Raw genomic sequence first — 25,205 nt, forward strand, 5'->3', positions numbered from 1 at the left:
TAGGAGCGTGGCTGAGAGTTCTTTTTGTTCAGAATGTCACTAGGTTCAATCAGCACTGGGATTCACTTTGTGACCATTCTGTTTTTTAGTTTTCAACCATTTTGATTTTACAAATTACACCAGTGTGACACCACAGGCTTTCAGCTAAAGTAACGCATGTATCTATGACTTCCCAAGTGTCTTAGACCAGCGTTTCTTGAACTGGGTTCTGTGAGGGTACACAAGGGGGTCCACAAGTCATGTCCAGGGCCACCAGCCCTGCTGATCAACAGGAAGCTCTGGGAGGGAGGGAGAGGAGTGGGGATGGGGAATGCTCGGGGGAGGGAGCAGAAAGAGGTGGGGTGGCGGTAGGGTGGGGTGGGGATGGGGCCTGGGGCTGAGTGGGGGTTGAGCACTCCTGGGGAAAATTAGAAGCCGGCACCTGGGTGTTGAAGCTCACGTTCTTACCCTTGCTTTGTGGTGTCGTATTATACATGTGTGTTTTGGTTTTACACGCTTTTTGGCATTATTATACGTGCCAATAATTAATTATGGTTCGCTGGTTAAAATGTAAAAATAATGGTGACTCAAGTGAAGGTGCATCATACGTAAGTACTGTGACGAATACTTATTTTTGGATTTACAAGTGCAGATTCTGAAGACTGGCAGAAAGCACAATGTGTTCTCTGCTATGAATTATTATCAAACGAATGCATGAAACCAGCCAAATTTAGAAACTAAATATAAGCAGCACGTGAACCAATCTTTCAAATTTTTCCAAAACAGGCAGTGAAAACTATGTGCGAGCCAGAAATTGATAACAAAAAGGCTGTGTTTGCTTCTTATCAAGTATCCCTACTAATAGCAAAGGCAAGGAAACCTGACACTATTGCACTGGAACTAATTCTGTCAGCTGCAAAAGCAATGACCAGTGCAATGCTGGGGATAAAGCTGCAAAAGATTTAAATTTAAACAACACTGTAACCTGTAGAATAGAAGATATGTCTGAATATAAAAGAGCAGTTAATTACAAGGGTACGCAAAAGCCAATATTATTCACTGCAACTGGATGAAAGTCCAGATGTTTCTGGCAGTGCTAATTTGCTGGCATTCATTTGATAAAATTTGACAGTAAAATTAATAAAGATTTCCTGTTTTGCCATGCATTACCAACACATACTACCTCTGAAGCTGTGTTTAATAGTCTGGGTGATTTCATAATAACAAATGAAATCAGGTGGTCAAAATGGGTAGGAATCCGTACTGATGAGGCTCATGAAATGTCAGGAAAGTACAGTGGATTCGTTGCACGTGTTAAGGATCTCATACCTGTAGTTACATGGAATCATTACTGTATACCCCGAGAATCATTAGCTGCCAAAAAAATGGCAGGAGAACTGAAGACAACACTGGATGAAGTGGTGAAAGTGATCAACTTTATTAAAGCTCATCCACTAAATTCCTGCATCTTTAATGTCCTTTGCGATGACATGGGTAGTGATCATAAACAGCTTCTTTTACTTTCAGAAGTGTGTTGGTTGTCTTGTGGGAAAGTACTCAACTGCTTGTTTGAGTTGTGTGATGAAATATGAATACTTTTTCAAAGAGACATTTCAACTGAGCGAGCATTTCAGTGATTTTTTTCATGGTTAGCTATGGTAGTGTACTTGGCCAATATTTTTACCTATTCGAATGGACTAAATTTGACCCTTCCAGGGGTAGCTGTAACCTATATTTAAAGTTTGAAGACAAAGCAGAAGCGCTGATTAAAAAATGGGACTTTATGGTCAAATTTGTCTTCAGAACTGTGTGTGAGAATCATTTCCAACGCTGAACGATTTTCTTGAAACGTCAGAAGAAAAGCTCTGTGATGAAATACAAAACGTTCTCATTGAACATTTGCAGGCTTTGAAGAACAACTTCAGAGATTATCTTCCTCTTCCTGATTCCGGTAACAATTGGATCAGGGATCCATTCAATGTTAGATGGCAACACCACCAAAAGTTTAACTTCATCTGAAGAGAATAGCCTTGTGGATCTTTCGTGTGACACCTCTTTGAAATTGATTTTTCAATCAGTACAGTCTGATGGACTTTTGGTTATGTCTGAGACCTGATTATGCCAAACTGTCAGCCAAAGCACTGAAGTATTTAATGCCATTTCCCACAACATATTTCTGTGAATGGGCATTCTCTGCACTTCTATAAGTGAAATCAAACTACAGAAATCGACTGACAGTAGAACCAGATCTAAGAATACAACTTTCCACCAATGAGCCAAACATTTGTGATCTTGTTTCGGCAAAACAACAACATCCTTCACATTAATGTTTTGTTAGCTTGTGTGGGGTTTTTTGTGCAAGATTTAATGATAAGAATGAAGAATAGTTCCTTACCCAGACACATTTATGTATCTCTGTCTAATAGTAAATAACAAAATAAACAATGTTAGTGGTACAATAATTTATAAATAATTAATAGAGCTTTTCATGAACATGGAATTTTTTTTCTTCAAATGTAAATAAACATCAGTAGGCTTGGGCATCCATGAAAATTTTTAAATAAAAGTGGGGGTCCTCTGGTTGCTAAAGTTTGAGAACCGATGTCCTAGACTATCATGATATCAGATGTAACTCAACCAATCATTATCTTTACTCTACAGCTAATTTGCATGCAACAGTTGCATTGGTTATATGAGGGACACTGCATGGATAGTGGATTACTTGACCCACCTGCCTTACTTGTGCAACAGCACCGGCTTCCAGCTGCAAGTATTATGTAACAGGCTGAACTGGGCTTCTGTTACCTTGAACAAATTACAAAGGCTTCTGCACAGCAGTCCTGAGGCAGCCCAGAATCAAGAATGTTGTGGAGAAGCCTGTGTGTGTGGAATCGTGGCAGAAATTCTCCATTTGATCAGAGTCTGGTGTTAAAACACTTTGTTGAATGTTGTCTTCTGGTAACATGATGTTCACAGAATGGCACAACAAAAATGTTTGTGCAGTGAGGTGGCTTGCTTTCATATTTATTAGTTCATTTTGTTGTTGCAGGGAGAGGAGGAGTTTAACTTGCCCCAGCCACCCCGAGGCCGCATCCAGCATCGCCACATGAGAACCATCCGTGAAGTGCGCACAGTTGTCACACGTATCATCACAGATGTTTACTATGTAGATGGTGCTGAGGTAGAGCGGAAGGTGATTGAGGTAAATCCAATTTCAGGGGTGCATGTAGTGATCTGTTTGCTGGAGGACAGATTAAATCCAAATGAGCAGGGACCGTGACTGCTGATATTTGTGTGGCCACAGGAAACAGCAGAGTTAACTTAACAGGCTCATATGCTCTGGCACTGATCTTTTCTCACCTCTATCAGATTTGAACATCTTTCATTAAGAATCACACCATGTTTAAACGAAAAGCTGCTTCCTTGTGTTGATGCTACGTTTCTTGTGTGGTGACCATATTACACTACGCTGAGGTAATATCTGCTATTTCTCTCCTTCCTTTGACTAGGCCGGTAATGGACAGGTGTGAGGTGATGGAAGGTGCCTCACTTGCCTTCTGCAGAAAAAGATGGTTTAAGAACATAAGAACGGCCATACTGGGTCAGACCAATAGTCCATCTAGCCTAGTATTCTGTCTTCCAACAGTCACAAATGCCAGGTGCCGCAGGGGGAATGAACAGAACAGGGAAATTATTGAGTAATCCATCCCCTGCCATCTAATCCCAGTTTCTTGCAGTCAGACTAGGGACACCCAGAGCATGGGGTTGCATCCTGATCAGCTTGGCTAATAGCCATTCCTGGACCTATCCTCCAGGAACATACGTAATTATTGTTTGAACCCAGTTGTAGTTTTGGCCTTCATAAAATTGAGAGTTTCAGAAAGGTAAAAATTCCAAGAGGGAACAACAATCTTTAGCGATTTAACAAAATTGTGTAACTTAATGCTGCATTATATTAATTTTGGTGCTAACTCTCCATCTGGGAGACGGAGGAATCAGTAGAAACTGCCTTGATCGCTTTGCAAGAGCAAGAGACTTCGGAGGGGTTTCCATTCCAAACGCTAATATCCTATCAGAAAAGTCTCAAAAACATTCCCTTCAATGTTCTCTCTAATTTTTCCCATCTATGTGTGGAATTAATTTTGTTATGTGCTCCAATATGGAGGTGATGTGTGGCAGGGATGGGGCCAAGGAGTTTGGAGTGTGGGAAGGGGCTCAGGGCTTGGACATAGGGGGTGCGGGCTGTGGGGTGGGGCTGGGATGAAGGGTTCAGGGTTTGGGAAGGGACTCTGGACTGGGGCAAAGGGTTGGGGTGCAAGCTCTGTGGTAGGGCTGGGGATGTGGGGTTGGGGTGCAGGCTGCCCAGGGCTACAGCAGGGAGGGAGGACTCCCTCCAGACCTTTTTTCCCGCAGCAGCACCTGAGCTTGGGGAGAGTGTCTCTCTCCTTGGCTGCAGCAGCCCTGGGACTGGGGGAGTCACTGCAGCCCTACATGCCCCAAGCTTCCCCATCACCACCCCCTATGTCACCCCATGCCCCTGAGTGCATTGTGCACACCTGTGCGGCCCTTGGTGGCCTCCTGCGCAGGCACGCACCTTAGAGGGAATGTAGCTTGGGGCATTAAAACATCTTATGCTTTCAGGCTGAGAGCCATGTTCTTGTATCTTACAAAATAAGATGAGCCCTTATACAGATATATGACCCTCTATAAATGAGATATTAATTATTACTACTGCTGTGTGAACATACACCTGCATTAAGAAATAGTGTGCCTTTTTGGTATTCAGACAACTGGCAGGTTAGATTTAAATTGCAACCATCCCTGGGACTCTGCTGTTGCTGAGAGTGAGGAACGTTCAGCCCATCAGAAGAACAGTGGTTTGGAAAGTGGCTGACTGAAAATTAGGACATATCTAAATGGTGAGTTAATACATGGTAAACTGGGTTGTGAAATCTGCAGTGATCCAGTGTACCGTGCACTAACTGTCTGCATGCTGGGTGCATAACTGGTTGGAAAACCATACCCACAGAGTAGTTATCAGTGGTTTGCAGTCAAGCTGGAAGGGCATATCGAGTGGGATCCCACGGGATTCAGTTCTGAGTCTGGGTCTGTTCAATATCTTCATCAGTTATTTAGATGATGGCATAGAGAGTAACTTACAAAGTTTATGGGGATACCAAGCAGGGAGGGCTTATAATTGCTTTGGAGGATAGGATTAAAATTCAAAATTATCTGGAAAAATGGTCTTAAGTAAATATTTTGAAATTCAATAAGGACAAATGCAAAGTACTCCACTTAGGAAGGAACAATTAGTTGCACACACACAAAATGGGAAATGACTGCCTAGGAAGGAGTACTGCAGAAAGGGCTCTGGGGGTCATAGTGGATAACAAGCTAAATATGAGTCAGCCATGTCACACAGTTGCAAAAAAAGTGAACATCATTCTGGGATGTATTAGTAGGAGTGTTGTAAGCAAGACACAAAAAGTAATTCTTCCACTCTACTCTGTGCTGATTAAGCCTCAACGAAAGTATTTTCCAGTTCTGGGCGCCACATTTCAAGAAAGTTGTAGACAAACTGGAGAAAGTCCAGAGAAGAGCAACAAAAGTGCTTAAAGGTCTAGAAAACATGGTTTGTGGGAAGATTGAAACAATGGGGTTTGTTTAATCTGGAGAAGAGAAGACTAAGGGGGTGGGGAGATAAGTTTTCAAGTACATAAAAGGTTGTTACAAGGATGAGGAAGAAAAAATGTTCTCCCTAACCAAGTTTTTAAAGTGCTTGTATACCAATACTAGAAGTCTAAATAATAAAATGGTGAACTAGAATGCCTCATATTAAATGAGGATATTGATATAATAGGCGTCACAGAAACTTGGTAGAATGAGGATAATCAATGAAATCCAGTGTATTTTGTACTCCGGTATTACTTGTAAGGACAGAGCAGGTTGTGCTGGTGGGGGAGTGGCATTATATGTGAAAGAAAGCATAGAGTCAAATGAAGTAAAATTGTAAATGGATCAAACCTGTACCAGAGAATCTCTATAGATAGAAATTCCATGCTCGAAAAGACTGTTACTCACCTTTGTAACTGTTGTTCTTCGAGATGTGTGCTCATATCCATTCCAGTTAGGTGTGCGCGCGCCGCGTGCACGTTCGTCGGAGATCTTTACCCTAGCAACACTCAGTGGGCTGGCAGGGCGCCCCCTGGAGTGGTGCCGCTATGGTGCCGGATATATATGCCTGCCGGCCCCTCCGCTCCTCAGTTCCTTCTTGCCGGCTACTCCGACAGTGGGGAAGGAGGGCGGGTGTGGAATGGATATGAGCAACACATCTCGAAGAACAACTGTTACAAAGGTGAGTAACAGTCTTTTCTTCTTCGAGTGCTTGCTCATATCCATTCCAGTTAGGTGATTCCCAAGCCTTACCTAGGCGGTGGGGTCGGAGCGAGACGTTGCGGAATGTAAGATCGCTGAGCCAAAGGTGGCATCGTCTCTAGACTGCTTGACCAGTGCATAGTGGGATGCAAAAGTATGGATGGAAGACCAGGTAGCTGCGCAACATATTTCCTGGATGGGAACGTGGGCCAGGAAAGCGGCAGACGAGGCTTGAGCCCCAGTAGAGTGGGCGGTGAGATGGCCAGTCAGAATGCGGGCCAAGTCGTAGCATGTCCGGATACAGGACATCACCCAGGATGAGATCCTCTGGGAAGAGATAGGCATGCCTTTCATGCGCTCTGCGACCGCTACAAATAGTTGAGGTGAGCGTCTGAAAGGTTTGGTCCTCTGGATGTAAAAGGCGAGGGCCCGGCGGACATCCAGGGTATGTAGTTGTTGTTCCCGGTGCGATGCGTGCGGCTTTGGGAAGAAGACTGGTAGGAATATGTCTTGATTAATGTGGAAGGCAGAGACTACCTTGGGAAGGAAAGCGGCTGCAGCTGTATCTTGTCCTTGTGGAAGATCGTATACGGGGGGTCTACCATCAAAGCAAGAAGCTCCGATACCCGTCTGGCCGAGGTGATAGCGACGAGGAAGGCCGTCTTCCAGGACAGGTACAGCAGCGAGCATGTGGCTAACGGCTCAAAGGGAGGGCCCGTGAGCCTAGCTAATACAAAGTTGAGATCCCAGGTAGGGGAAGGGCGCTTAACCGGAGGGTAGAGTCGCTCCAAGCCCTTAAGGAATCTGGAAACTATAGGGTGAGAGAAGATCGAACTGCCAGATTCCCCAGGATGGAAGGTGGAAATTGTGGCCAGATGCACCCTTATCGAAGAGAGCGCCAGGCCCTGCTCCTTGAGGTCCCATAAGTAGCCCAAGATAATGGGGACTGATACACCTTCGGGAGTAAGGTTACACTGGGCACACCAATGGGAAAAACGCTTCCACTTGGCGAGATATGTCGCCTGCGTGGAAGCCTTTCTGCTTCCCAGGAGGACCTGTTGCACCGGGGTGGAACAGCGCGATTCAGATTGGTTTATCCAGACAGCAGCCATGCTGTCAGGTGGAGGGACTATTTGGGGTCGGGAAGGAATTTTCCTCCAGGGCGGATTGGCAGGTGCCCTGGAGGTTTTTCGCCTTCCCCTGCAGCGTGGGGCACGGGTCGCTTGCTGGTGGTGTCTCTGCAGCTTGAGGTCTTCAAACCATTTTTGAGGATTTCAATAACTCGGTCCTGGGATAGGAGTTGTATAAAGTTGGATGGGTGGGGTTCTGTGGCCTGCCTTGTGCAGGAGGTCAGACTAGATGATCAGGTTGGTCCCTTCTGACCTATGAGTCTATGAGTCTATGAGACTGCAGGTCCAGATGGTGAAGTCTGCCAAAGTCCTGCGTTATCAGGTCCAGGTAGAGTGGCAGAGGTATCGGGTCCGCTAGAGAGAGGTTGAGCAGCATGGTGTACCAGTGCTGCGTCGGCCACACCGGAGCGATCAGGATTACCCTGTCCCTGTCCCTGCGGAGCTTGAGCAGGACTCTGTGGACTAGGGGAAAGGGTGGAAAGGCATAAAGTAGATGACCTTCCCAGGGAATTAGGAACGTGTCCGAGAGGGAGCCTGGGGAGCGACCCTGCAGGGAGCAGAACGCCTGGCATTTCCTGTTCTCTCGGGATGCAAAGAGACCTATCCGGGGAAAGCCCCACTTCCGGAATACTGAAAGGAGGATGTCCAGACGGGTGGACAGGAAGGACCTGCTCAGGTGGTCCACTAGAGAGTTCCAGACTCCCAGGAGAAAGGAGGCTACCAGGTCTATCGAGTGGGCTATGCAGAAGTCCCACAGTCACATCGCCTCTCGACAAAGGGGGGAAGATCGCGTCCCTCCCTGCTTGTTTATGTAATACATGGCCGTTGTGTTGTCTGTGAAAACTGCAACACAACGGCCCTATAAGTGATGCTGGAAGGTCTGGCACGCCAGTCGGACCGCTCTTAGTTCGCGGACATTGATGTGAAGCGCCAGCTCCTGAAAAGATCAAAGACCCTGGGTGCGGAGGTGCCCTAAGTGAGCACCCCAGCCGAGAGAAGAAGCGTCTGTTGTCAGAGACACCGAGGGCTGTGGCGGATGGAACGGACGACCGGCACACACCAGGGAGGACGTCAGCCACCAGTCGAGGGAGCCCAGAACGCTTGGTGGAACCGTGATTATCATGTCTATGGCATCCCTGCGTGGATGGTAGACTGAGGCGAGCCAAGACTGGAGAGGACGCATGCGCAGTCTCGCGTGCTTCGTAACGAAGGTGCACACAGCCATGTGGCTGAGGAGGCCGAGGCAGGTGCGGACAGAAGTTGTTGGGAAGCTTTTCAGTTGCTGTATAAGCGAGACTATAGTCTGAAAGCGCTGTGGGGGCAAGCTGGCCGATGCACGATTGGAGTCCAGCATGACCCCTATGAATTCTATCCTCTGCGTAGGTAGCAGAACGGATTTGTCCAGGTCGATAATCAGGCCTAGACGGGTGAATAGGCCCTTGATGACGTTTACATGAGCGGTGACCTGAGCTTCGGAGGTCCCTCGAATAAGCCAGTCGTCGAGGTATGGGAAGACGTGTATTCGACGACGGCGGAGGGAGGCTGCGACTACCGCCATACACTTCGTGAATACCCGAGGGGCCGAAGAGAGGCCAAAGGGGAGGACCGCAAATTGGTAATGTTGACGATTTACCACAAAGCGTAGGTACCTTCTGTGCGGAGGGTAAATCGCGATGTGGAAATATGCGTCCTTCATGTCAAGAGCAGCATACCAATCTCCGGGATCCAGGGAAGGGATGATGGTCCCCAGGGACACCATGCGGAACTTGAACTTTCTCATGAATTTGTTCAGTCCTCGCAGGTCCAGGATAGGTCGGAGGCCCCCTTTTGCCTTGGGAATTAGGAAATATCTGGAATAGAACCCCTTACCCCTTAATTCCTCCGGAACCTCCTCTATAGCTCCCATCGCAAGGAGCCTCGAAACCTCCTGCAGAAGGAGTTGCTCGTGAGAGGGGTCCCTGAAGAGGGACGAGGAGGGAGAGTGGGGAGGAGGGGTTGAAATAAACTGAAGGCGGTAGCCAGACTCCACTGTGCGGAGGACCCAACGGTCCGAAGTCAGCTGGGATCACGCAGGGAGGAATGCGGCAAGGCGGTTGGCGAACTGAAAGGGTTCCTGGGAGGTCATTGATACAGTGCTCTCGGGCGCACCCTCAAAAGTTTGGCTCCGGTCCCGCTGGTGGCTTGACGGGACCGGCATTGTTACCCCCCTTAGGTCCAGACTGTCGTCTGGTACGACCTCGCCTTATGGTGAAGTCTTGCCTTGGCCGAGGCGGGGGGTAGGGGCGCTGAGGTTGCGACCGGAAAGATCGTCTCTGAGTCTGTGGCATATGCATTCCCAGCGAACGCATGATTACGCTATTGTCCTTCAGACTCTGTAGGCGAGGGTCCATCTTCTGAGAGAAGAGGCCCTGGCCATCAAAGGGTAGGTCCTGTATCGTGTACCGGAGCTCAGGTGGCAGGCCTGACACTTGCAGCCATGATATATGCCGCATGGCAATCCCAGAGGCGACGGTTCTAGCTGCCGAATCGGCAGCATCCAGCGAGGCCTGGAGGGAGGTCCGCACAACTTTTTTCCCTTCCTCCAGGAGAGCTGTGAATTCTTGGCGGGAGTCCTGCGGGACGAGCTCTACAAACTTCCCTACTGCCTCTCAGGTGTTATAACTGTACCTACTCAGGAGGGCTTGCTGGTTCGCCACCCTGAGCTGGAGGCCTCCCGCGGAATAGATCTTTCTCCCCAACAAATCTATTTGCCTGGCCTCCCTTGATTTAGGAGCAGGGGCTTGCTGGCCATGGCGCTCCCGTTCATTGACGGATTGAACAACCAATGAACAAGGAGGGGGGTGTACATACAGGTACTCGTACCCCTTGGAGGGCACCATGCATTTACGTTCAACCCCTCTGGCTGTGGGCAGTATGGATGCCGGGGATTGCCAGATGGTATCCGCTCTAGCCTGTATCGAGCGGATGAAGGGGAGGGCCACCCTGGTTGGAGCCTCTGCGGACAGTATACTGACAACTGGGTCGTCCACCTCAGGAACTTCCTCTACAGGCAAGTTGATATTGAGGGCGACGCGGCGCAGAAGGTCCTGGTGTGACCTGAGGTCGATTGGGGGCGGTCCAGATGTAGACGTCACCACCACCGCTTCATCCGGGGAGGAAGAGGATGAAACCCCGGGAACCAGTGGGTCTTGGATAGACTCCTGGTCTTGGATGTCCTGAGGCGGCGGATCTTGAGGGTCTGGCACGTGTGTTGGAGATTCCTCCGTACCCGGTGGGGGAGGTCTGCTCACTGTGGTCTCTGGCACCCAATGTTCAGAAGGGCCGGAGTGTGATGGTATATGCGGATCACCTTGGGTTTGGTGGTAGGCCCAAGATGTCCAAAAGGGCCACTGATGAGGTCCCTGGTGATTATCCGAATCCCTGTATGATGCAGTGTCTGCATGGGAGGAGATCGACGGATGATGAGACGGCCACGGGGGAGCGCAGACCGTTTGATGTAGGTCTCTGCGTCCACTCGAACAGTCCCTACGTGGTGCCGGAGAACGGTACCGAGAGTCGTGATGGTGCTGGGAGTGGGACTGGGACCTGCGACCAGCGCGGTGCCGGGAGGTCAACCGGTGCCTGGGATCGCCTTGCCGACATTGGCTGCGAGAAGTCTGGTGCTGCGAGTGGTGCCGAGATCTGGAGCGGTGCCAGTAGTATCTGGACGGCGACCGGGACCTCGAGCCGTGCTGCGAGTACGACCGGTACCTCGATGGGGAACGGTACCGGGACTTCGAGCGGTGCCACGAGTACGACCAGTACCTCGATGGGGAACGGTACCGGGACTGCGAGCGGCCATGGGACCGGGATCGATGGCGGGACCAGGAATGCTTGTGGGACCTGGATCGGGACCGGCGACGTTCTGTGGTACCAGGTGAAGAAGGTCTCATGAGGGCTGGCTTGCCTATAGACTGAGGAACCCGCACCGGCGGCGCCGGGGATTGAGGCAGCTCAGGCTCCGTCAAGGCAATCAAGTCCCGTGCCATGGAAAACGTCTCCGGAGTGGAGGCACGACAAGCTCAACCACGGCGCGTGCTGGGGAGCTGGGGAGCACCGGACTTGATGGCTCCAGCGAGGCCGGAATCAACGGTGCGGAGGACGTCGGTGCCACAGCAGTTGACAGTGCCGGGCGGTCCGACTTGGCTAAGCGCTCAGACTGCGGTGTAGATATAGCAGCCGCAGGAGGCTTGTGCTTCTTGCTCCGTGGTGAGAGCGAACGGTGCTGGGTAGAAGCTTGAGCCGGTGATGGCTGATGTCGAGGAGCCTTCACTGTCGGAGTGCGCTCTGGTGCCGAGGAGGCACTTGCTCCCGGTGCCGCTGATGGTGCCGAGGACTGGGGAGTCAACGCTGCCTCCATCAGTAGTTGTTTTAGGCGAATGTCCCGTTCTTTTTTAGTCCGGGGCTTGAACGCCTTACAGATGCGGCACTTGTCCGTCAGGTGGGATTCACCCAGGCACTTAAGATAGGAGTCGTGAGGGTCTCCTGTGGGCATCAGCCTATGACAGGCCGAGCACGGTTTGAAGCCCGGTGAACCGGGCATGGGCCCCGGTACCAGGGGAGGGAAAAGGGGCTAGACCCCGATCCCTCTTAACTAACAACTGATCACTAACTATACTGATAGAAATCGAACTATATACACAAATACAACAGAAACGAGCGAATCACTAGGGTGGTGGAGGTCAGCTAAGCTGTGCTCCACTGTTCCAATGACCGACATGGGCGGTAAGAAGGAACTGAGGAGCGGAGGGGCCGGCAGGGGTATATATCCGGCACCATAGCGGTGCCACTCTAGGGGGGGCCCTGCCGGCCCACCGAGTGTTGCTAGGGTAAAAATCTCCAACTAACGTGCACACGGCGCGCGCACACCTAACTGGAATGGATATGAGCAAGCACTCGAAGAAGAAGAATAAGGATATAGCAGTAGGGATACATTACTGACCACCTGACCAGGATGGTGATAGTGACTGTGAAATGCTCAGGGAGATTAGAGAAGCTATTACAATAAAAAAACTCAGTAATAATGGGGGATTTCAATTATCCCCATGTTGACTGGGTACATGTCACTTCAGGACGGGATGCAGGGATAAAGTTTGACAGCTTAAATGACTGCTTCTTGGAGCAGCAGGTCCTGGAACCCATCAGAGAAGAGGGAATCCTTAATTTAGTCCTAATTGGAGCACAGGATCTTGTCCAAGAGGTGAATATAGCTGGACCTCTTGGTAATAGTGACCATAATATAATTAAATGTAATATCTCTGTGGCAGGAAAAACACCACAGCGGCCCAACACTGTAGCATTTAATTTCAGAAAGGGGATCGACACAAAAATGAGGAGGTTAGTTAAACAGAAAGTAAAGGGTACAGTGCCAAAAGTGAAATCTCTGCAAGCTGCATGGAAACTTTTTAAAGACACCATAATAGAAGCTCAACTTACTATGTTTTTTAATTTGGGGTATACATTTAAGAGAACTAAAAAAGAGCCACTGTGGCTAAACAACAAAGTAAAAGAAGCAGTGAGAGGCAAAAAGGCATCCTTTAAAAAGTGGAAGTTAAATCCTGGTGAGGAAAATAGAAAGGAGCATAAATTCTGGCAAATGAAATGTAAAAGTACAATTAGGAAGGCCAAAAAAGAATTTGAGAAAGTTAGCCAAAGACTCAAAAAGTAATAGCAATTTTTTTTTTAAGTACATCGGAAGTACTTGATAATCAACCAGTGGGGCTACTGGACAGTCAAGATGCTAAAGGAGCACTCAAGGACGATAAGGCCATTGCAGAAAAACTAAATGAATTCTGTAAAAGCAGCAAAGAGTCTTGTGGCACCTTGTAGACTAACAGACGTTTTGGAGCATGAGCTTTCATGGGTGAATACCCAGTTCGTCGGATGCATCCGACGAACTGGGTATTCACCCACGAAAGCTCATGCTCCAAAACGTCTGTTAGTCTATAAGGTGCGAAAAGGCTCTTTGCTGCTTTTAGAGATCCAGACTAACACGGCTACCCCTCTGATAAATGAATTCTTTGCATCGATCTTCACAGCTGAGGATGTGAGGGAGATTCCCAAACCTGAGCCATTCTTTTTAGGTGACAGATCTGAGGAACTGTCCCAAATTGAGGTATCATTAGAGGAGGTTTGGGAACAAATTGATAAACTAAAGAGTAATAAGTCACTCGAACTAGATGGTATTTACCCAAGCGTTCTGCAATTTTACATTTGAGTTCCTTCAGAACTACTAACTGTAGTCTGCAACCTGTCATTTAAATCAGCTTCTGTACCAGATGACTGGAGGATAGCTAATGTTGAGACCAATTTTTAAGAAGGGCTCCAGAGGTGATCCCTGTAAGCCTGACTTCAGTTCCAGGCAAACTGGTTGAAACTAAAATAAAGAAGAATATTGTCAGACACATAGATGAACATAATTTGTTGAGGAAAAGTCAACAAGTTTTTTGTAAAGGGAAATCATGCCTCACCATTGTACTAGAATTCTTTGAAGGGGGTCAACAAGTATGTGGACCAAGGGGATGCAGTGGATATAGTGCACTTAGATTTTCAGAAAGCCTTTGACAAGGTCCCTCACCAAAGACTCTTATGCAAAGTAAGCTGTCATGGAATAAGAGGGAAGGTCCTCTCATGGACTGGTAACTGGTTAAAAGATAGGAAACAAAGGGTAGGTATAAATGGTCAGTTTTCAGAGTTGAGAGAGATAAATAGTGGTGTCCCCCAGGGGTCTGTTCTGGGACCAGTCCTATTCAACATTCATAAATGATCTGGAACAGGGGGTAAACAGTGAGATGGCAAAATATGCAGATGATACAAAATTACTACAGATAGTTAAGACCCAGGCAAACTGCAAAAAGTTACACAAAAGACTCTCAAAACTGGGTGACTGGTCAACAAAATGGCAGATTAAATTTAATGTTGATAAATGCAAAGTAATGCACATTGTAAAGCATAATCCCAACTATACATATAAAATTATGGGGTCTAAATTAGCTGTTACCACTCAAGAAAGAGATCTTGGAATCATTGTGGATGGTTCTCTGAAAACGTCCACTCGATATGCAGCGGCAGTCAAAATTAAGCAAACAGAATGCTGGGAATAATTAAGAAAGAAATAGTAGGACAGAAAATATCATGTTGCCTCTATATAAATCCATAGTACGCCCACATCTTGAATACTGTGTGCAGATGTGGTCGCCCCATCTCAAAAAAGATATATTAGAATTGGAAAGGGTTCAGAAGAGGGCAACAAAAATGATTAGGGGTATGGAACAGCTTTCGTATGAGGAGAGATTAATAAGACAGGGACTTTTCAGCTTGGAAAAAGATGGCTAAGGGGAGATATGGTTGAGGTCTATAAAATCATGACTGGTGTAGAGAAAGTAGATAAGGAAGTGTTTACTACTACTCATAACACAAGAACTAGGGGTCACCAAATGAAATTAATAGGCAGCAGGTTTAAAACAAATAAAAGGAAGTATTTGTTCACACAGCGCACAGTCAACCTGTGGAACTCCTTGTAGGAGGATGTTGTGAAGGCAAGGACCATAGCAGGGTTCAAAAAAGAACTAGATAAATTCATGGAGGATATATCCATCAATTACTATTAGCCAGGATGGACAGGAATGGTGTCCCTAGCCTCTGTTTGCCAGAAGCTGAGGATGAGCAACAGGATGGATCACTTGTGATTACCTGTTCTGTTCATTTCCTCTGGGGCACCTAGCACTGGCCACTGTCGGAAGACAGGATATTGGGCTAGATGGACCTTTGGTCTGACCCAGTAGGGCTATTCTTATATTCTTACGTTCTCTGAGGATAGAACAAGAAGCAATGGGCTTATATTGCAGCAAGGGCCGTTTAGGTTGGACATTAGGAAAAACTTCCTGTCAAAGTGGTTAAGCACTGGAATAAATTGCCTTGGGAGGTTGTGGAATCTTCATCATTGGAGATTTTTAAGATCAGGTTAGACAAACACCTGTCAGGGATGGTCAAGATAATACTTAGTCCTGCCATGAGTGCAGGGAAATGGGCTAGATGATCTCTCGATGTCCCTTCCAGAATCCACCCTCCATCAGGACCCTCCATTTCCAGGGAGCTTATATCTCCTGCAGGAGACCTTCCCTGAAAGACAGAGCCTATCTACACTCACACACGGTTTACATCTCTCCAACAGCACTGACAGTACCAACACTGGAACCCAAGTCTGCTTTTTCCTTCTCAGGAGACTCAGACCCATCAGAAGAACTACTCCTTCTGTACTGCCATTATCCAGTTCCCAGGAGAACCACACAGCCACCACCTCACTTGACTCAGTCACTCAGACTCATATTACCACTTGTTGACTCCTCCTACTGGCCATAGTGAGGGCCCTGGGATCAGTTACTCCCCTTCTGAATCTATCTGACCTGGTAGGGAGTTGTCATGTGCCTCCCCCCCCCCCAACTAATTTACTAATAACAGTTATACTAATAACCGTCAAATCTACTCCTGAATCTGATGAGATGGAATGTCTTCTGTGAGACTGCCCATTCCACTAGGCACAATCCACATCTGTTGCCCTGCTTTAGAACATGCCCATTGCAGACATTTGAAAAGCTAATGCCTGGTCATTGTGCACTCTTTTTCTCAGCACCATGCTGTTGTGCATGCTTCCAGGGCAGGTGCAGCTGTTCTCCAATCTGTACCAGATCTCTCTTCAGCACCCACGTCCACCTAATGTGGAGCATCCACAGGGACAAATACTCGAAGGAGTGGCTACGTACCTGTAGAGTAACTGCTGCTGTTCTGGATGTTTTGTCTCAATGGGCACTCCACTTTTCTCTCCTTTCCCTCTATTTTGGAGTCCTTGCCATGCCAAATTTTATAATTGAGAGAGTTGCATATAGGCCCTCGGATCAGAGCACGAGGATATATAGGATGCAAGTCCAGACCCCATGGGCATTGATACCAAAAATCTGATTGAAAGGAGATATGTGTACACACTTTAAGAACAAAACATGTCAAAGAATTTGTTACTGTAAAGGTAAATTAATCTCTGGTTTTCCAAAACCACCTCAAGAGGCTCACCAAGAGCTGGACATGCAGGAGAAACAACATAAACTGTTGAATACACAGCAACAACGGGCATGATAGCAGTGGCTATTAATGAGGGTCTCCTTGAGCCTTCTAAGGTGATCTGGCATATTCTGACTTCCATCCCACCTACCTCAAAGAAAGTGGACAGAAAATAGCAGGACCCTGCAAAGGGATTTGAGTATTTCTTTCAATGCCTGATCTCTGAGTTCCTGGTGGTGCAGGTGATTCAGTAGAAATCTAAAGAGCTTCTAAAAATGCCCCTTGAGAGAGAGATTTGAAAAGATTGGATCTCTTTGGCGGCGAGATGTATTCCCCTACCTGCCTCCAAATGAGGGTGGCAGATTTATCAAGCTTTGCTCTCAAAGTATGATTTTCTTCTTTGGGGAGACAGATGGACCTCTTGCCACAGGACTAGCAGGAGGAACTGAGAACCTTGATGGCAGAAGGACCACTGATGGCCAGGACCTTCCTCCAAGCCACTCTGGATGCCTTGGATATGGTGGAAAGACCATGGCATCCACTGCTGTCATGAACCGTGCTTCTTGCCTCCATCTGGTATCCTACAGTAGGTGCAAACTTCCACAGAGGACCTCCTGTTCAAGTGGGCTTATCTGTTTGCCAGTATTATGGATGAAGCGCTCCACAGTCATAGAGACGGTAGTGCGATTCTTCAGTCATTGGACTTCTTATATTCTCATGTTGCAGAGAAAGCAACAACAGAGACAGCAGCCTTATTGCAGCTGCAAATGCCAGATACAGTAGCGCATGTCTGAGCTCCTGTACAGGAGGAGGAGATTCCACAGGCATCAATCATCAGCTCCGTCTTGCTCCATCCGACATGCATCAGAACTGGTTTTGGAGGGAGGTACAGTGTGTGTCTGGAGCCCTATGGAACCTCCTACAGATCCTACTTTCCTCACCCTGTTGGGAACCTTTCTTTCTTTTTTTCTGGAAGACTGGATGGAATATCTTAAGGACCCACTGGCCTGAGATTAGTAAGCCTAGACATATTCCATTTGGTTCCAGTCTCTGCCTACCCCCTGCTTCCCTGTCCCTTTTCAGGGACTGCTCTCTTGAGTCTTCTGGAACAGGAAGTGAACTCCTTAATACATTTTGGGGCTGGGGAGGAAGTACCCTCAGAATTCAAAAGAAGAGGCTTCTATCCCCTCTACTTTCTGGTTCCAAAGAAGAAAGGGTGTTGGGGGTTAATTCTCGACCTTTGAAGTCTCAATATCTTCATTCAGTGTTTCAGATTTACTGTGGTTACCCTATCTACTGCTATAATACCCTCCTTGGTTCTCTTAGCCTCTCAGCTCTTGACCTTCAGGACATGTACTTTCACATCTCTATTCACCTGACTCACAGAAAGTACCTTAGATTTTTGTTTTGGATCTTTCACTGACTTGATGTAAGCATGAAAAGGGATATATTTTTATGAACTTGCCAAGGTGCCTCTTAGATTTAAAGCTGAAATCTAACAAACTAGGTTTGCCAATTGGATAAGTGTTTACAGCCAATGTAGAATGGAATGTTTTAGGATAGTCCCTTGTTATTTAGTCCAGGGACTGTTAGCTTACTAATTTTTCTAATGCTGGGTTCTTTACAAGTCAACTTTTAACTTGAAAAGTATTTCTTAAATCAGGACACTTGCTTATTCTTCAACAAACAATTTATTAATTCACCCAGAACTACGTTAGTATAAATCAGCAGTTCAGTCCTCGGACCAATCCTATTCAACTTATTCATAAATGATCTGGAGAAAGGGGTAAACAGTGAGGTGGCAAAGTTTGCAGATGATACTAAACTGCTCAAGATAGTTAAGACCAAAGCAGACTGTGACGAACTTCAAAAAGATCTCACAAAACTAAGTGATTGGGCAACAAAATGGCAAATGAAATTTCATGTGGATAAATGTAGAGTAATGCACATTGGAAAAAATAACCCCAACTATACATACAATATGATGGGAGCTAATTTAGCTACAACGAGTCAGGAAAAAGATCTTGGAGTCATCGTGGATAGTTCTCTGAAGATGTCCATGCAGTGTGCAGAGGCAGTCAGAAAAGCAAACAGGATGTTAGGAATCATTAAAAAGAGGATAGAGAGTAAGACTGAGAATATATTATTGCCCTTATATAAATCAATGGTACGCCCACATCTCGAATACTGCATACAGATGTTGTCTTCTCATCTCAAAAAAAAAAAAATATACTGGCACTAGAAAAGGTTCAGAAAAGGGCAACTAAAATGATTAGAGGTTTGAAACGGGTCCCATCTGAGGAGAGATTAAAGAGGCTAGGACTCGTCAGCCTGGAAAAGAGGAGACTTAGGGGGGATATGATAGAGGTCTATAAAATCATGAGTGATGTGGAGAAAGTGGATAAGGAAAAGTTATTTACTTATTCTCATAATACAAGAACTAGGGGTCACCAAATGAAATTAATAGGCACCAGGTTTAAAACAAATACAAGGAAGTTCTTCTTCACGCAGCGCACACTCAACCTGTGGAACTCCTTACCTGAGGAGGTTGTGAAGGGTAAGGCTATAACAGCATTTAAAAGAGAACTGGATAAATTCATGGTGGTTAAGTCCATTAATGGCTATTAGCCAGGATGGATAAGGAAGGGTGTTCCTAGCCTCTGTCTGTCAGAGGATGGAGATGGATGGCAGGAGAGCGATCACTTGATCATTGCCTGTTAGGTTCACTTCCTCTGTGGCACCTGGCATTGGCCACTGTTGGTAGTCAGATACTGGGCTAGATGGACCTTTGGTCTGACCCAGTACGGCCGGTCTTATGTTAGAACTCAAGTGTAGACATAGCTACTGTTCTGGGTGTGTGCTGTACACACAGTAAAGTCTTTCAAGCCATTATCTCAGACTGTAGAGTTCAGGCTCAGCAATTACACCAAGAAACAATGGAGATTACCAATATTTCTTATTACATTAACTTACAATAATCAATTCAGTCCTTTAGTACCTAACACATTTATCACACTTCCAAGGATGCTCTTGTCTTTAAGGCATTTTTAAGAGTGTGCTTATTACTGTTTGGATGGATTTGTCCAAAAGGGGCACGTTTAGAATATCAAAAGCAATTACTTATGTTTTTGTAGCCTATAGGTATATGTATTTGCTAGGTAAGACATAGGTATAAGTTAAGACAGTAATGCAATGTGTCTACAAACCTCAAGGCCTGCAAAACAATAGTTTAGCTAGACTAATCAAGGCCTAAAAAGCCTTAGGACAAGCAGCTAACCAAGAGTAACTCTTGATCAGAAGCTGGGAATGGGCGACAGGGATGGATAACTCAATGATTACCTGTTCTGTTCATTCCCTCTGAAGAACTGGCATTGGCCACTCTTGAAAGATAGGATACTGGGCTAGATGGACCTTTTGTCTGACCCATTATGGCCGTTCGTGTCAGAAGATAGAATGCTGTAATGACTAAACTGATTGGTAAACCATAAGATATACTTGTTGATGCTAGCTTGAGATATTTTAAGTTAGTAACATAAGCAGAAGTCCAACCGTAAGAATGCCATGGTAACTAATTAACATATATGCTAATAAGCTTGAAGTAAAAGGCCTAGTAACTTATGGGAAAAGGACACTCCAACATTTGCGGGGTGTGAAAGTTCAAATAATGAAATGGATCTAAAACCTCTAATGAATATGCATCATGGGCATCAGCATAACCCGTTATAAAAGCTATATCCTGGCCTACGGGCCTTGGAGACACCAGGATGACACCTGATGATGGTGATGAAGGAGATAATGACTAACAATGGGTTACTGCAAGGGATGGTGTGAGTAGATGGATGCTCAGATGTTCATTTTATATTATCTCTGGATTGAAGTGTTTGTGATTTTCCGACCTGCTAATAAAACTGTTGCACCCGTGAAAGGTTTTTCCTCAGTGTGTGATGCTCCTGTGGACATTGGGCTTCCCAGATTGATAGTAATTCTAATAAATTTGGGCCTGATCTTGGAATGAAATCCTGCCAGACCACCAAGTGGTTAATTAGGGATTCTTAAATAATCAATATAACTAATATACAATCAACAGATCAGACAACATTGTTTTCAATCTCTCTAATATACTCTGTGAGGCACCAGTAAGCATTTTATTTTTCTTGTAACTTTTTTTACTTTTACGCCTTATTACTTGTACTCCTTTAAAATATCTCTTTGTAGTTTAATAAACTTGTTTTATTGTTTTAGCTAATCTAGTGTGTTCAGGTTGAACTGTCTGGGGGACTCCATTTGGTGTAATAAGTTGTGTGCCTATTACTGCCATAAAGGAATAACGGATTTCACATATTTGTACTGTTCAGGAGAGGGCTGGGCAGTACAGGCCATACTTTTCTGGGAGAAAATCTGGGACTGGGGGTCACCCTGCAGCATAAGCAAGGCTGGTAAGACTTCCATGCTGGAGGCTGTGAGCAGTCTAGGTTGGAGACTACAGCAGCAAAGCATTATAAAGGGCACTCAGGTTACAGGGCAAGGGTGACCCAGCTACTCATTAGTCTGGATTGTACCCTGGTATTATAGGAGGTAACCCTCCTTAACCTGTTTCCTTCAATTCCTTCCTACTTCATCCTGGCACCTCAATTTCATGCTTACTGTGTTAAGTCTTCCTTTCAGATTCATGGGAACCTGTTCGTTCCTCCACCTGTCCTTCAAGACTTCTTTCCTCGTGGTAGTCACTTCAGCCAGGAGAGATGGGGAAGTAGATGCCCTCATGCCTAGCCTACTGCACAGTGTTCTATCCAAACAAAGTTACTTTGCATCCCCATTCTGTTTCATCGGAGTTCCAAATCCCTCAGGACATCCAACTACCAGTCTCTTACCCCGAACCTCACTCTTTAAGGCAGGAGGCCAGTCTCCATACTTCGGATATAATTAGAGCTCTGTCCTTCTATCTACACAGGACTACACCCTCCAGGGCTTCCCCCAGGCTCTTCCTGTCCTGTGCTGAGAGGATGAGGGTTCACTCTTATTTCCACCCAGAGACTACCTAAATGAGTTTTGGGGTATATTCTGGCATGGTGTGCATCCTCTGGTGTACACTTCCTCCTAAAGTCACTGCTCCTTCCAGAAGGACTCAATCAACTTCCGTAGCCCTCCTTAGGCAGGTATTCATTAAGGACATTTGTAAGGCAGCCCACTCATCCCCCATGAACACGTTCTTATAGCGTTATGCCTTAGTACAGGCCTCCAGAGCAGATGCAGCCTTTGGTGAGGCTGTTCTATCCTCTGAACTGAATCTTATCTTCTCAGCACCCTCCTTTGCATTGTGATGTGGCTGAGGAATCTCCTCATGCGGAGTGCCCGTAGGATAGTAACTCCAAGAAGGAAGAGGTTACTTACCATGAACAGTAACTGGAAGGCTTTGAGATGTTTTGTTGGTATAGATGCTCTGCTACCAATCCTCCTTTTCCTTCTGCTTTGTAAGTTTACCGTGCTTTGAGGTTGAGAAGGAAGTGGAGTGGTGCGGTCTGCTCCTTCCCATATGTCCCCGTATTGGAGCACAAAGAGGTATACGGTGCAGGCATGGACCTGTGGGTACTGCTAATGAAAAAATCTTCAGGCAAGAGTGTGTATGGGTGCACATATGCCCTCAGGTGGAACTTCCATAGGAAGCAAATATCTTAAAGAATTCCAGTTATTGTACAAGGGAACTAACCTCTCCTCGCTCACATGGAGCTCATCCAGCACCTTTCTGAGTTAGGGTTCCCTCTCTTGGATCTGTCCAGACTCTTGGGCTGGATTGATGTATTCAGGTTCATGTGATACGAACATGATCTCCTCTTCTCTCAGAGCTCTTATCTGACCTCTAGAGACCCTCCATCAACATACAGCTTCTGTCTCACATAGACTGACCTCTCCTTTTCAGGAAACTGAAGAGCCCATAGTGGATTGCCACGAGAGTGAGACAGACATCTCCCCCTCCCGAACAACAGGGGGCTCGTCACTGACCTCCGGGGACCTTGGTGACATCAGCTCCCTTTCATCCAAGGTCTCGAGTCTCCATCGTACATCTAGTGGAGCCAGTAGTGGCCTGTCAGCTACACATGGTGGCAGTAGCTCAGGGAGGGGAGCTGGATCTTTCAAAGGGAAAGTCAGCGGAATGGAAGCTGGAGAGTTTGCCTTACCCAGTGGTAGAGGAGTCCTAGGAAAATTGAGGTGCGTATAATGACTTGAGGACAGAAAGGCAGGTGCTTCCTTGAGGAGTGGGGCTTGGGTAGGGTTGCCAGTTTTGTTTGGATGTATTCTTGGAGATATCATCACATGACATAATATTTAATGATTAATCTTTAATTCCTGGAGCCTTCAGGCTAATCCTGGAGGGTTGGCAACCTTAGGTTGGGGAGAGGGTGAGCTGCTAAGTCTCATGAAGACAAGTGGACGGTGACTGTCCAAAGGGTGGGGTATGGAAAAGGGAAAATCTTCTGTATTCTTCTTTATTTTTCCCAACCCCTCCTTTCTTCCTGAAAGGACAGAATTTGCCTCCCCTTGGTGCAGTGCTTCCTGTAGGCTTCATGAAACTCTGCCAGCAAGATGGCTGTCAGGCAAACTTCTCACCAGAAATCTGGGACACACAGAAATTTGGAGGGAGTGGATTTGCTGATGGTTTCTTCTAGGGCAGTGAAATAATCTCACTTAATTCCCTAGCCCTAGAAGAGGGGCTGGCCAGCCAGGGTCCCCTCTCAGGGCTGGTCAGACAGGAGCAACAGCATGTGAGGAGGATGAAGACGCAGCACTTGGCAGCCGACAAGGTGGGAAAGCACCTCTTACGCCCCGTGGGCGAGGGAGAAGGGGCCGCCCGCCATCTCGAGCAACTGGAACAAGGTACCCTGGAAAAGTAGGATGGAACCGGGTCTCTATTTTGAATGAGCAAATAGGGAACAGGTGGCTGCATATGACTGGAGGTGTGGGTGAGAAGGGGCTCAGTAGGGAATTGCAGGGATGAGCAGAGGTGGCTGGTCCATGGTTGGTGGGGGAGAAAGGAGTGGTTGTGCAAGTACCCAGCTTGGGAAATCTTCCTTTGATAAATACTAGTTGCTTTCTCTGCTCCCCATGGAGCTCACGTTTTTTTTTCTCTCCCTTTCCCAGGGATGCAGCTGGGAGTGGCCTGCTAGGGGTGGAAGATATCTTGACTACAGTGTCACCAGAGGAGAAGCCCTTTGTGCGCATTGTGGGTCACCCACCAGATGGTGGAGACAGATTTGATGCTGCTGGCCCTTGCACTTTGCGCCGAAGTGACTCTCCGGAAATTCCCTTGCAGGTGGTGGCAGGTCCCTCGGACAGTGCGGACTTATCCTCTGGGAGCAGCTTTGTGGGCCTGCGAGTTGTAGCCAAGTGGTCCTCAAATGCCTACTTCTATTCTGGGACAATCACCCAGGATGTTGGGGCAGGGAAGTACAAGCTGCTCTTTGACGATGGATACGAGTGTGATGTCTTAGGGAAAGATATTTTACTCTGCGATCCCATTCCACTGGAAACTGAGGTGACTGCCCTCTCTGAGGATGAGTATTTCAGTGCAGGTAACAACCGCTGTGCTCCTGCAGCTCAACTCCTCACTTTCTCTCCGGTCTGAAAAAGGCCAGTGGCCTTGGTCCAGGCCACTGAATCCAGCAGGAGCTGTCTGCTGGGAAGAGGGTGCCTGGCTATGGGGTAGGGTCAGGAGCATAACATAAGAATGGCCACACTAGGTCAGACCAAAGGTCCATCTAACCCAGTATCCTGTCTGCCAGCAGTGATGAGTGCCAGGTGCCCCAGAGGGAATGAACAGAACAGGCAATCATCAAGTGATCCACCCCCTGTCGCGCATTCCCAGCTTCTGGCAAACAGGCTAGGGACACCATCCTATCCTCCATGAATATATCTAGTTATTTTTTTGAAATTTGTTATGGTCTTGGCCTTCACAACGTCCTCTGGCAAGGAGTTCCACAGGTTGACTGTGCGTTGTGTGAAGAGTCAAAGATCTTGTCAGTAAACAGTTCTAATTTGCTATCTTGTCAGGTGTGGTGAAGGGACACCGGAAGGAGTCTGGAGAGCTGTATTACTGTATTGAAAAGGAAGGCCAGAGGAAATGGTACAAGCGTATGGCAGTAATCCTGTCCTTGGAACAAGGAAACAAGCTTCGGGAGCAGTTTGGGCTGAGTCCGTATGAACCAATCACACCTCTGACCAAGGCAGCTGACATCAGCCTGGGTAAGAGCTGTTGGAGGGCTTCCCAAACTGCATCCAAACCATGTGTTACTCCAGGTGTGAAGTCAGCTTATGGTTCTACTGGCAACACACTGACTTTCCTAGCCATATTTTGTCTATTTGCAGCCTTGAGGCATTGCATGATATCTATAAGAATTCAGTTGGAACTGATCCTGGACAGGCCCTAATTAAGCATGGATCATGCTTCTGCTGTTTCTGCTTTCTAGTGGTGTTCCAACAGCACTATGTGTGGTCGCTGCACAGGTATGAGTCACCTAGAAGGAACAGATGCCAAGAGGGGGAGGTGACTGGAAGAGAGGGAGCTGCAGAGGCATCTGTAGTACTTGCCTTAGCTCAATGAAGGGATGCCATGTCAGCCCTCTCTGAAGGCAG

General features: G+C 46.9%; 1 protein-coding gene across 10 annotated transcripts in view; it reads left to right on the forward strand.

The window, feature by feature from the left end:
* TP53BP1 (tumor protein p53 binding protein 1) overlaps positions 1–25,205 on the forward strand; it is a 79,550-nt gene that overhangs the window by 46,361 nt on the left and 7,984 nt on the right. For 8 of the 10 annotated variants that reach the window (XR_007776240.1, XM_050967185.1, XM_050967179.1 and 5 more), the window contains 5 exons: positions 3,029–3,181; positions 22,495–22,784; positions 23,274–23,450; positions 23,715–24,145; positions 24,624–24,815. Coding sequence is in view for 9 of the 10 variants with exons in the window: in XM_050967185.1 (XP_050823142.1) it covers positions 3,029–3,181; positions 22,495–22,784; positions 23,274–23,450; positions 23,715–24,145; positions 24,624–24,815 (1,243 nt within the window). In the remaining variant the exon portion in view is untranslated. The remainder of the gene's footprint in view (positions 1–3,028; positions 3,182–22,494; positions 22,785–23,273; positions 23,451–23,714; positions 24,146–24,623; positions 24,816–25,205) is intronic. The other 2 variants (XM_050967182.1, XM_050967183.1) reach the window with 2 other exon arrangements.

This window comes from Gopherus flavomarginatus, chromosome 9 (genome assembly GCF_025201925.1).
Source record: "Gopherus flavomarginatus isolate rGopFla2 chromosome 9, rGopFla2.mat.asm, whole genome shotgun sequence".
NCBI classification, from domain to species: domain Eukaryota; kingdom Metazoa; phylum Chordata; order Testudines; family Testudinidae; genus Gopherus; species Gopherus flavomarginatus.